Raw genomic sequence first — 13,071 nt, forward strand, 5'->3', positions numbered from 1 at the left:
CTGATGAAGCTATTATTTCTTCGTGAGACTTTCTGGGTTAATGTTCCAGCGGGAATGAAGCTGAACTGCGTGCATGCCTGGCAGGCTTTTATATCAGTATTACTCTTTACCAGTCCATTATTCCAGAGACTGGTTGTGCTTTTGTTCGCTCTTTCCTTGCAAATGAGAAGGCTGACAGATCTCTTCTCGTTGATGTGAAGAAAGAAGCTTTGAGTACATCCAGTATGATCAAAAAATTTAAAATTGCAAAAATCAATCGGCTAGTCAATGGGCTGGCTCACAAAATTGCGAAGTTTAGCTTTATTAGTAGATCTAATGAGATTCTTCTCAATAGTGTTCCGGCCTATGTGACGAATTTTGCAATGAGCGGTTGTAATAACCTCTTCAAATTAATTAATATATGGAGGTTTTTCCAAAAAAAAAAGGACTCCCCGTTTTATCTCTGAGACTTTTTACAACAAGAAATCAATTCCAACAGCCATCCCATCCGAACCAGGCAACATCCACCTAGAGTCCTAGACGGACCCCACCAGCAATCCAGCATACATATGGCTCCGACCTCGCCCCTCTGCCCACGCCACATCCACCACACGGGAGAAGCAGAGCGACGAGATGTCGACCTCCGACTCCGAGCCCGGCTATGCAGCCGGCGCCGCCGCGATAACCACCGCACCGTCCTCCACCTGCTCATCCAACCCGTCGACACCACCGCCCCAGCCTCCGCCACGCCGCCACAAGAACATTGTGAGTATGGCCGCGACCAGCAGGGAGGCGGAGGCTGAGGCTCAGGACGTCTGGTTCAGGCACGGAGCTCAGTGGGAGGCTGCGTGGCCACGGCGCCCGAAGCCCGTGGTCGTCGCCGCGAGGAGACGGGCAGCACCGGCGCCGCGTCGTCACCTTGTGGCGGCGACGGCGTGGGCCGCGCGAGGAGCCTCACCGACGAGGACCTCGACCAGCCCCTGGCACCGCAGGAGCAGGCGACGGCCGCCACGCCGACCTCCTCGCCGCCCATTGCCCAGGTGAGCAAAACAAATCAAACGCCTCCCACTACAATTCTACTACAAGAATCGAGTTGTTCTTCTTCATCTAACGTGGTGGTGGTGGGTGGTGTTGCAGGGGATAGCACGGAGGAGGTGAAGACGCGGCTCAAGTACTGGGCGCGGGCGGTGGCGTGCACCGTCAGGCTCTGCAGCTGAATGACCATCAACAAGACAACAGGCCATGTCAAGTCAAGAGCACTCAGCAGGCTCCTTGTCCATTGATCATGCATTGTCGCGGTCGCGATCGATAGATGGATCCACTGATGATCGAAGCATGTTTCCGATGACGTTACGACAAGAATCGTTGCGGATGAATCTTGCTGTGTGTGGGGAGCTGTACATCCGATTCGGTGTTTCAGTTGTATGGTCGTGTTCGTGTCATGTCGGTTGGGAACTGTACGTATGGTGTTTGTTTCTGTGCTCTGAGCCAGCTACAGCTTCTCATCTAGAGTACTATCTAGGTATAAACTCATGTGGTTCAAAATAATCGTTACCTAGCTAGCTGGGAGATGGGATGGATAAATAAAGGCGGGTGAGAAATCATCCACCTGGCCAACCGTTTGATTAGGCGCATGTGGCCCGTCCGATTAGAACAACTCACCTCCTCACGTCGTGATTCTCTCCTCTCGTCTGCATCCACAAGCCCCCGACGCTGCTGCGACACGCACTTCCTCTCAGCAACGACGACGACTGCACACCCCTGTTACACCGACGAGTGCAGCACTGATGCACCTGCCGTCGCCCCGACGCCGGCAAGCACGACCGCTGCATCGCAGCACCGGGAGCCACCAGGGGCTGCTCCGTGGCAACACTGAGCACGTCGCCGCTGCGCGAAAGCTTCATTACAGCTCCGGCTTAAGCTTCATTGCCGCGAGGACGAGCTTCAACGTCCCCCCGGCACTTCATTGCAACTCCGGCGACGCTTCACTGTATCTCCGGCGGTGCTTATTGCAACGTGGGCGGAGCTTCAACGACCCCGCGCACTTCACTGCAGCTCCGGCAGCCCCCACGCGATGCTTCATCGCAACGCCGACGAGCCATTTCTGCTTCACCGGCTGCTGCAGTCCCACGGGCATCGCAATACCTGTGACCTGACGGCGTCGGGCCCCATTCGGCATGCAGCAAGGTGGATGCTGCAACGCAGCTTGCCAGGCCCCCCTCCGCGTCGTCCGTCGACGTTCTGCAGCACCGGCTGGCAGCGCCTCAGCTGCGAGATGTCGGCTGCTGCAGCCCCGCCGCCATCGCAGCACTGGTGACCTCGACGGCGTCGCCCCCCATCCGGCAGCTCGCAGTGTCCCTGCAACATGAAGTGTTGGCAATAAATTGTGGCTGGCCGGGCCTGGGAGCACCAGCGCGCCAATAGTGAAGTTGATTTGGAAAGAAAGAGAAGGAAGCGAGAGCTAGAAAAGGGGATCGAGCATGTGGAGCGGATGGGATTGCTTCACCCAAGAAGATAAGGAAGCGAGAGGTAAGCGGTGATGGCAGAGCTTCACTGGGGCCAAGGGGGCTATGGCCCCCCCGACCCTAAAGAAAGTAGATGAAATACCATTAATTGGTAAGCTAAAATTTAGCTCCGCCATTGGTAAGCGTGCGGCGGTCCCGTTGGGACGCGTGACGCAAGGCAGAGACGACTTAACAAGATGAGAAATCAATCGATTGAAAAAAAGACTTCTCCATAAATAAATCACTTGTACTCCAGCTGTTTGGTTCGATTCTTTACTGTGCAATTCAATCATCAGTGCTGAATCTTTATGGATTTCTTCAGTCTTTCTTATGCAAGTTAGGGTGCTATCAACTTGACTCTGTCCGAAAGAAACCCATCCCATTCAGGGTCGCAGCAAAGCAAAGAGGAGAGAACAACGCCAAATACATGTATTTCTAGGTTTATTGCAAAGATTGCATGCCAGGCCAAAAACCGCATTTTCATTAGCAGTTTCTGCCAGCCACATGAACCGTAAGAAGCACACTTTGTTTAACCACCAAAAAAACACGAGATTGTGCATCTTTTCTTGTGCCTGCCCTCTGCCGCTTCATTAATTAATTAAATAAACAAATAAATTGTTCCACTCATCATAAGGCTGGTCATAGTGGGGAGTAACTTATACTAGTGTCATGCATATGGCACTAGTCTAAGTTACTACCTTCATAATGTAAAATAACATAATAATAGTAACTTAGATGGCTTCATTAATTACCTTGTATCTTGTCTTAAAAATCGCTATGTTACAGTAACATAGTATGTTACCACCTCTCATTAATTACTTGTCATATAAGTAAAAAATTCTTGAAGTGAGCTATGTTACTAGCTAAATTACTCCCACTATGACTAGCCTAACACAATCACCGGTTGATTAACACAAATCACCAGTTTCCATTAATTGTTAGACGGCCCAATTCGTGGGATGATCATCAAGAGAGGAGCCGAAAATAAAGACACCTTTGTGGGCCAACGACGATTATGGGTTTCCTGAACAACGACAAGAAGACAGTGACGATTATGGCTGGCGGGGAGGTGCCTCCCTGGCGGCGGCAGCTGGGGTTTCCCCCGTGTCGCCAGAGGCTGGCGACGCGGGGGCGTGGGCGTGGGCTCAGGTGTAATCTCTGTACTCAGACAAAAGCTCACTAGTTGCGTGGCATGGAGAGGGACAGGTGCCCTATTTACTTTTCTGATCCACACAGTTTAAGCACTCTGCTAAGTGTCAGCTTAAACAAAGAGATCCAGCGCTCGTGTGTTCGGAGACGGTGTCACCCTCCGAGGGCAGGTGCCTCCAATCCCCTTCCAACATGGTGGCTCCGACCAACGTCGACTTCCTCATTCGACTCCAGATACGGTGGCCATGGAATTGCTCAGCCTGAGGCCTGGGAGAAATCCTTGCTCGGCTTGCCGGTGCTGGCAGCGACGGCGTCTGCGGATGTCGTTCCCTCCTTGGAGGCGCTGTCAAGGTGTAACGCCCCGAGACCGATGTGCCAGATGTCCTCCGCTTATTTGCTGTTGTTGCCATGTCATTCGCTTGCGTGTTGCATCTTTGTCATGTCATCATGTGCATTGCATCATCATGTTTTCAAAATTTGCATCCGTCCCGGCCTCCTCGTTCTCTCCGTTGTCCATTCTGAGCCCAGACACACTTGCACGCGCCCGCGCATGTCCGAAATATTATTTTATAAGTGGCCGGAAAATGTTCTCGGGATGGGTTGAAAGTTGGCGTGCGGTGTTGTTTTGTTGTCAGTAGACCGCCTGCCAAGTTTCATCGCGTTCGGAGTCCGTTTGACGCCCCAACGGATAACTATAACGACATTATAGTCGGCCAAAACATCGGACGTTTTCGGTCTCCGGAAACAGTCGCCGGGCCTCCCTCTCTTCTCTTCTCTCAGCTCGAGACCGTCTACACAGCTCACTGCCTACCGCCAGGTCCAACCTAACCTCTCTCGTCAGCCCGCAGCCCCCCTCGCGCGCGTCCGAAATCTGTCCCGAACCCGACCCGGACAGTCGTTATCGTTGTGTCCGGAACATCCCCAAACATCTACAAAACATCTCCGTTTTGTTAATTGGGCTTCCTAGCTATTTTATCTGCAATCGTCCAATTGCGATCGTAGGGTCGAGGTAGCCCCTATCCAAAAATCCATATGCCATATATATCGCCAACCCTAAAATTGAGGAAGCTGTCCCATCAATCCCGTCTCCGCCGCCGGCTGACCAACCCCCCCTCCTTCATCGGGATCTTGCCCGATCCAATCCAACAACAGCCGCCACCCTCCTGGGAATCCTCCCGATCAAATCCATTCCATCTCCTCCATCCAATCAATCAAACCCATCGCCGCAGTCTCCTCCTCCTCCTGCCGAGCCACCCCCTCCGCAGCGACGCCGCGCACGAGCCCCACAGCCTCCTCTGCCTCCTGAGCGCCACCGCAGCAACAGATGCAGGCCCCTTCCTCGTCCCCTTGCACCGCCAAGCCGCCCGAGCGCGTCGCCTCACCGACCCCGCTGTCGCTCCCTCCAGCGGCCTCGCTCGTCGGTGTCCTCACCACCAGCAGGAGCCCCATGACGACGCCATGGAGAGTTGCAGCCCGAGCTCGCAGGATCCGTCACCGCAACAGAGTCACCACCGCATCTCCACGGATCCGTCGGGTCTTGGCCATCCTCGTCGTCGCCAGAACCAGCTCGCCGGAGCAGAGCTCCTCCGTCGCCGCCCCTTCCCGTTCCCAAACGGATCCGGCTGCCCTCGCCCCCGAGTTTCCCGAGCCCGCAGCCGAGCGTCTCCCGCTCCCTCCGCGCTCCAAATCGAGAAGAGCTATATCCCGAGCCCCCTGCCTTGCCCTTCGCCACCTCATCATCCTCCGTCGTCAGCGCGCCAGCCGCTCCGACCCGCAGGTCCTCCTCAGCGCTTTTCCTCTCTGTTTCTCGTTACCTCCTGCTGCTGCCGCTAACCGCGTCGTCGTCGTGTTTCTCCTGCAAGGATCGCGCCGCCCGGGTTCTGCATCCTCTGCCGGACCTCCCCTACTTCGCCTTGGTCCACCGCCACTGCCCATCGCATCGTCCTTCGCCAAGTCCTGCGATGTCGCCGTTCGAGAGGAGGACAACGGAGCCGCGCCCCTGCGCTAACTTCTCATCGAGACGCTCCAGCCGGCCCATCGCTTCAGCCCGCCAGCGATCCACCCAGCGCCCGAGTGGCCGGCCTGCCAGCGCCGAGGCCCAGCTGCGCCCCACTGTTGGCCTTCTCCAGCGAACCGGGCCGAAGCCCAAGGGTTGAGCTGCTCCCCAGCGCCTCTCTGTTGGCCCAAGAACAGTTTCGGCCCGTGTCTGTTTTTCTTCTATCAGCGATTTTTCCTATTTATCCAGAAAACTGCCAGTTTATAGTTTAGTCCCTAGACAACATGCATATAATTACTCATGAACCGTGCGTCGGAATTAAATAAACTTTATATGTAAAATGGCTAGAATTTTGTCTAGTTTAATAATATGCAACTTTAACCCATGTTTAAGATGTTTAAAATGATGTTTGTTTAAATTTGTCCCTATGCCATGTTAAAATGATTTAATTCATAACTAAATAACCGTAACTTGAAATTTAATAATCTTTATATGTAAATGGGGTAGGAAAATGCCTAGTTTATCATGGTGACCTTACTTTGCATGTTTAACAACTTTAAAATTGTGTTTAGGGCAGAACAGTACCATAACCAAAAACATGCATATGAGGAGTTTTCGGACTTGTGGTTTGTTGTTCCGGCCTCATTTAAACTTGCCTAGTTAGGTAGTTTAATTATGCTTCACCCTCTTGCCATGCTAAGAACATTTAATATTGTTGGGTACATAAACCAGATAGAACTAAATAAGTCATGTGGTGTTTTCTTCAATATGCAACTCCGTTGCATAATGAGCTCCACTTAATTTGTAGGATTGCTTGTGCTCTTTGGTATGCCATCTATCATTAAACCGGACATGCATCATACTTGATTGTGCATCATGTCATGATTATGTGTTGGTTGTTTACTATGTTGTTTGCTCCTTTCCGGTGTTGCTTCTTCGGGTTGGTTCCGATAACGTCGTGTTTGTGAGGAACCGTTCGACTACGTCCGTTTGCCTTCTTCAGGGACTCGTTCTTCTTCCTTGCGGGATCTCAGGAAAGATGATCATACCCTCGAAATCACTATTATCTTTGCTTTGCTAGATGCTCGCTCTTTTGCTATGCCTATGCTGCGATACCTACCACTTGCTTGTCATGCCTCCCATATTGTTGAACCAAGCCTCTAACCCACCTTGTCCTAGCAAATCATTGTTTGGCTATGTTACCGCTTTGCTCAGCCCCTCTTATAGCGTTGTTAGTTGCAGGTGAAGATTGAAGTCTGTTCCTTGTTGGAACATGGAGATGTTGTTCCTTATTGGAACATGTTTACTTGTTGGGATATCACTATATATCTTATTTAATTAATGCATCTATATACTTGGTAAAGGGTGGAAGGCTCGGCCTTATGCCTGGTGTTTTGTTCCACTCTTGCCTCCCTAGTTTCCTTCATATCGGTGTTATGTTCTCGGATTTTTGCGTTTCTTACGCTGTTGGGCTATTATGGGAACCCCTTGACAGTTCGCCTTAAGTAAAGCTCTTCCAGCAATGCCCAACTTTGGTTTTACCATTTGCCACCTAGCCTTTTCTTTTCCCTTGGGAGTCGCGCTCCTGAGGGTCATCATTATTTTACCCCCCCCCCGGCCAGTGCTCCTCTGAGTGTTGTTCCAACCTGTCAGCTGCCGGTGACCACCAGGGGCAACTCTGGGCTGGCCTACCCGTACCTAGGACAATCTGAGTGTGCCCTGAGAAAGACATATGTGCAGCTCCTATCGGGATTTGTCGGCACATTCGGGCGGTGTTGCTGGTTTAGTTTTACCCTGTCGAAATGTCTTGTTGTACTGGGATACCGAGTCTGATCGGAACGTCTCGGGAGGAGGTCTATTCCTTCGTTGACCGTGAGAGCTTGTGATGGGCTAAGTTGGGACACCCCTGCAGGGATTTGAACTTTCGAAAGTCGTGCCCGCGGTTATGGGCAGATGGGAATTTGTTAATGTCCGGTTGTAGAAAACCTGAAGTTGACCTTAATTAAAATGAATCAACTGTGTGTGTAACCGTGATGGTCTCTTTCCAGCGGAGTCCGGGAAGTGAACACGGTGTTGGAGTTATGTTTGACGTAGGTTGTTCTAGGATCACTTCTTGATCATACTTTTATCGACCGTGCTTTGCCTTCTCTTCTCGCTCTCTTTTGCGAACAGGTTAGCCACCATATATGCTAGTCGCTTGCTGCAGCTCTACCTCATACCTTTACCTTGCCCATAAGCTTAAATAGTCATGATCGCGAGGGTGCGAGATTGCTGAGTCCCCGTGGCTCACAGATACTTCCAAAACCAGCTTGCAGGTGCCGATGAGTCCGTACAGATGACGCAACCCAGCTCAGGAGGAGCTCGATGAAGATCTTGTCCTTTGTGTTGTTTCGTTCTAGTTCATCAGTAGTAGAGCCCAGTCGGGACGATCGGGGACCTGTGTAGCATTTGGGGTAGTCTTCTTTTATTTTGGTTCCGTAGTCGGACCTTGATTGTATCTGGTTGATGTAATGCTTTATTCATGTATTGTGTGAAGTGGCGATTGTAAGCCAACTATGTATCTCTTTCCCTTATGTATTACAGGGGTTGTGTGAAGATTACCTCACTTACGACATTGCTTTCAATGCGGTCATGCCTCTAAGTCGTGCTTCGACACGTGGGAGATATAGCCGCATCGAGGGTGTTACACAAGGCTCTCAGCTGCGCCCCTCTTCGAGCTCAGGGGAAACCCTAGGTCTGGTTCCTCCGGACCGGATGGCGACGACGTCTCAGTGAAGAATTCCTTCTTGAAGGCGCTATCTTGCTCGCTCGCGCTGTCCCCGTGTTCTGGCTTATGTTGGAAGTCTTGCTAGTTTGGCATTGCCGATCTCGGTTCGGGTTTGGTAGGTTTAGCTGTGATGTATTCTCTATTCGGGCCAAGCACCCCTTGTCTGTCTGCTCTGGACACCATGTTCACGTCTGCGTGTGTTCGTGTCATGAGTTGTACCCCTCTCTGTACTCATTTTACTCCTTTTATCAATGCAATGATACGCAAGCTTTGTGTATTCGCGAAAAATGAGTACAGAGATTCTCTGAATTAAGCCAGTGATAGAGGATCTGCGCCCGAAAACAATGGACACTCACACTCACATGACCGCACAGATCACAAGGCTGAGGGCAACTCTAGTGGAGTAGCCGCAGGGGCGGAGCCAGCGTAATAGCGTTGGGTTCAGTTGAACCCAACGACTTTTCCTGGCCGGGTATATGTATACGTATATGTACTTGCATGAACCCAGTGGAAAATAGGGCTTGAACCCATTAAACTTACAATGCAACGCAAGAAGCCCAAAAGCCCGTAAAGTGAACTCCATCCGTGACAGCCTGCCAGGCAAGTTCGTGGCTTCGTGACCCTTCTAGGTATTCCTATTTTCCTGTAGACATGTACGCGTACACAGGCAGCCGCCAGCACCACGACCTTTCGCCGTTTGCTTCGTGGACTCTCTCCCAATCTCCTCAGCCGGCGACGAGCCCCACCGACAAGGGTAGGTCTGGGCGGCAACGGCGATGAGCCCCGCCGACAAGGGTGGGTCTGGGCGGCAACCTTGCCGCCTAATATAAACCAAAAATTCAAGGTACTGAGTCGCATCATCAGATCTCCTCTCCGTTAAACATGGTGTAGTTTTCTAATTGCTATTCCCTGTATTTTGATTGATCTAGGCCATAAGATAATATTTTTCAGATATAAACTGATCACTAGATTGAGGTCATCCATTAGAGGTAGGCAAAGTGCACCAAATACGACTCCAAGTAGTCTTGTGAGGCATTCTATACAAAGAGGAATTAATTAAGACAAGTTGCCTTATGATCTGATTTATAGGAAAATAATTGAGTACACGAGAAATTCTAAGGAACTAGATGAGATATATTTATAACTATATAAGGGGCTTCAAATGTTACCGCTTAATTTGAATTATCCACAAAGAGAAATTGGAGATACTAAACTTAGATTTAGTCCAAACTAATGATGCGGACAAATAAGATATTACTTTTCCTCTGGGCTATCAACTTCTAAAGCTAGTAATAATACTGTTTGTTGTCACAACATCTGTGGATGGATGCTTTTCAGCTACGAATGTTGTGAAGAAAAAAATTGCACAATAAAATTGATGATTGGCTCATCAGTGATTGTTTAATTTGCTATGCGGAGAAGGATATGTTTTCTGCCACTAGTAATGATCTGGTGTTTGATCCTTTTAAGTAGATGAAAATCGAAAGCGGACACTCTAAAATTTAAGTGACTTTACAACTTCTTTCGCATGATGATACTTGTTTTTAAACTTCTCAAACTAACTTATCATTTTTTAATGTTTTTAGGAAGATGAGAAGCTACAACCAGGGCTGCAAAGTATTTTTGGTATTACTCTATTTTTAATATGTAAGGAACTCAATTTATAATTTCATCCAACAGGTATGTCTTGCACTTCAGCTTTCAATGTAACCCAATTTGTGATAAGTAATAGCATGTGTATGTTATTTTTAGTGCTATACTCTTGCTTAAACTTGTGTAAAATTAGACTTTACACTTAAATATAGCATACCAAATCTTTATAATGAGTTTATGAGTGAACCCAATGACAAAAAATTCTGGCTCCGCCCCTGAGTAGCCGTATGAGGCCAATCAGCATGATAATCGTCGACATAGTGATTCGGAGAAAGATTCCATCACAGACAGTCAGTCGGTCAAGGACGAAGATAGAAAACAGGTTTGATGGAATCATGTACTCCATGTGGCAGTGGATTCATCCTTCTACAAATGTTAGTGATTACTATATAAATTGATGGAAATCAATATAAACGAACCTTCACATCGAATAGAAACAAAAGTCAGCCCAGCCGGTACCATCCATACGTATAGAAGGAGAAGATGGATCGCCCATCTCACCACATGACCTACTATTTTTTTCTGGTTTTGTCCCACTCTACCCAACAGCGGAGCCACCTTATAAATTTTCTTCGTGCTTAATTTATTTTCATCTAGACAATGTAAGGAACGTATGCAAAGAAATATTTTTCATATATTCAGAAAATTGTTCATGATTTTCAAAAAACTTTCACATTTTGTAGAAAATGTTTGACTTTTTTATTCCATTCACAAAATTTGAAAGTTCTCTCATAAACATTTATTTTTTGAAGAAAAAAAATATTTTTTATAAACATGAAAATATTTGAAATCCCGAACATTTTTTCAAAGAAACGAAGACTTTCTGAAGTTTTTGAACCTTCCTGAAAAATAAACAAAAATCATTTGTGATTTTCAAAAAAAAATCATGTTTGTAGAAAATATTTGAATTTTCCATTCGCAAAATTTCAAATGTGTTTGCGATCATAAAACATTCATTTTTTGGGAAAACTATGCTTTTTATAAACATTTTTCTAAGAAGCGAATAATTTCTGAAGTTTTTGAACTTTTCTGAAAAATGCGAACAGTCTTTAAAAACAAGAAAAAAATTCGAAATTGTGAACAAATTTCAGGATCGAGAACATTTTTTGGAATTTCGAACAAAAATTTCAGAAACGCAAACATATTTTGAAAATCCGTATGATCAGCCAATCCTATATTTTCTTCTTCAGTTAGATCCTCACAAAGATCTGAAACCTGGTATGAATAGATTTTGTGGATCTTCGTCATATTTAGATAAATTATTCTTCAACAAAAAGAGAGCACTATCCTCTTTACATTTTTAAGATTTTTAACAGAAAGAGTTATCTCAGTAGGTGACTTCCCCAACGAAACACCTAATTTACTAGCTCTAGCTACAGCACCACTATCAGATAAATGACCAAAGGATAACTACGGCATTGGGGTTGTTTGATTTGTAGGATTAAATCCCATAGAATTTTTTTCTAAGCAATCCTTCGCACTAAATTTCATAGAAAATCTAACATCTACTCATGTCTCTTTTTTAAAAATTCTTTGCTTTTCCTATGATGGAATCAAACAAATTTGGTGTTTATGAAATCCTGTAAGATTGAAGTGGGCATGACATTGCAATTCCGCATTTTTTCTATTCCTACGTTTTAAGAATCCTGTGAATCAAAGAGGCTCCTCGTATTAGTAAGGTTTTTAACAAAATCATTGCTATCTGGAAATTATCTATGTAGCCCAAACAAGTTGAGATATGCTAGATGTGAAACCCATAAGATCTCTCAACCAACTCATGACTTGGCACGTGAATTGCAAGCTTCCGCACACTCCTGTCCATAGCTAGCTCTTTGGTGATACTCCAATCCTTGAGGTCTCTCTTAACAGACTCCTCCTATGTCAAATTCAGTCTATCCCGCCCTCTCTTGACATTCTCCGCACGTTTTAGCCGCTCGCTATGCACTGGAGCTTCTGGAGGCCTGCGCTGAATATGCACAAACCATCTCAGACGATGTTAGACAAGGTTCTCTTCAATTGGTGCTACCCCAACTCTATCTCGTATATCATTATTCCGGACTCGATCCTTCCTCATGTGGTCACACATCCATCTCAACATACGCATCTCCGCCACACCTAACTGTTGAACATGTCGCCTTTTAGTTGGCCAACACTCAGCGCCATACAACATTGCAGGTCGAACCGTCATCCTATAAAACTTGCCTTTTTTAGCTTTTATGGCACTCCCTTGTCACAGAGGATGCCAGAAGCTTGGCGACACTTCATCCATCCGGCTTTGATTCGATGGTTCACATCTTCATCAATACCCCCATCCTCCTGCAGCAAATATCGAAAGGTGTCCTTCTAAGGTACCACCTGGCCATCAAGGCTAACTTCCTCCTCCTCACACTTAGTAGTACTGAAACCGTACAGCATGTACTCGGTTTTAGTTCTACTAAGCCTAAACCCTTTTGATTCCAAGGTTTGTCTTCATAACTCTAATTTCCTATTTACCCCCGTCCGACTATCACCAACCTCTACATTTCATTGGGGCGAAAAAATAACAGAATGCAGCGCCTGTTAGCACTAGCTATGGGTTTTTCACCTGGCCGGTCACCATCATTGTCACAAAATGCAGAGAAATGTTCAAGCGCCCGTCACATAGCATGGCATCAGTCTATCTATTAAGCCATATGTACAACACAACACATCACCCACCTAAGATAATGCTGTCACAGAGAACGAGGTCTCACCCCTGCAACTGCCGACGAAATCAGGGCCTCTGATCGAGCAGAGTTTGAAACCGGCTGCCTCGTCAGCGCAACACATCCACGAGCAACGGTAGCTATTACTGTTAGTAGGGTACGTAGCACCCGGTAATTCCGGCGCAGGGATACACAGCAGGGTAGTTGCAGAGATGTGAGAAGAACCAGGGCAGGGAGTTCTTCGATCTTCCTTCCCTCGGAAGCGACCCTGTACCGGCAGTTGCATATCTTACACGCGCTGCGGCTACTCCATAGCCTTCTCGGCCTTCCTGCAAGCAA

At 47.7% G+C, this 13,071-nt stretch overlaps 1 protein-coding gene across 1 annotated transcript; it reads left to right on the forward strand.

The window, feature by feature from the left end:
* Positions 1–612: 612 nt before the first annotated feature.
* On the forward strand, positions 613–2,081 carry LOC119333046. The gene is made up of 2 exons (XM_037606080.1): positions 613–744; positions 804–2,081. The coding sequence occupies exons 1-2, from the start codon at positions 613–615 to the stop codon at positions 1,194–1,196; spliced, it is 525 nt and encodes a 174-aa protein (XP_037461977.1). The 3' UTR covers positions 1,197–2,081.
* Positions 2,082–13,071: the final 10,990 nt, after the last annotated feature.

This window comes from Triticum dicoccoides, chromosome 7A (genome assembly GCF_002162155.2).
Source record: "Triticum dicoccoides isolate Atlit2015 ecotype Zavitan chromosome 7A, WEW_v2.0, whole genome shotgun sequence".
Lineage (NCBI taxonomy): Eukaryota > Viridiplantae > Streptophyta > Magnoliopsida > Poales > Poaceae > Triticum > Triticum dicoccoides.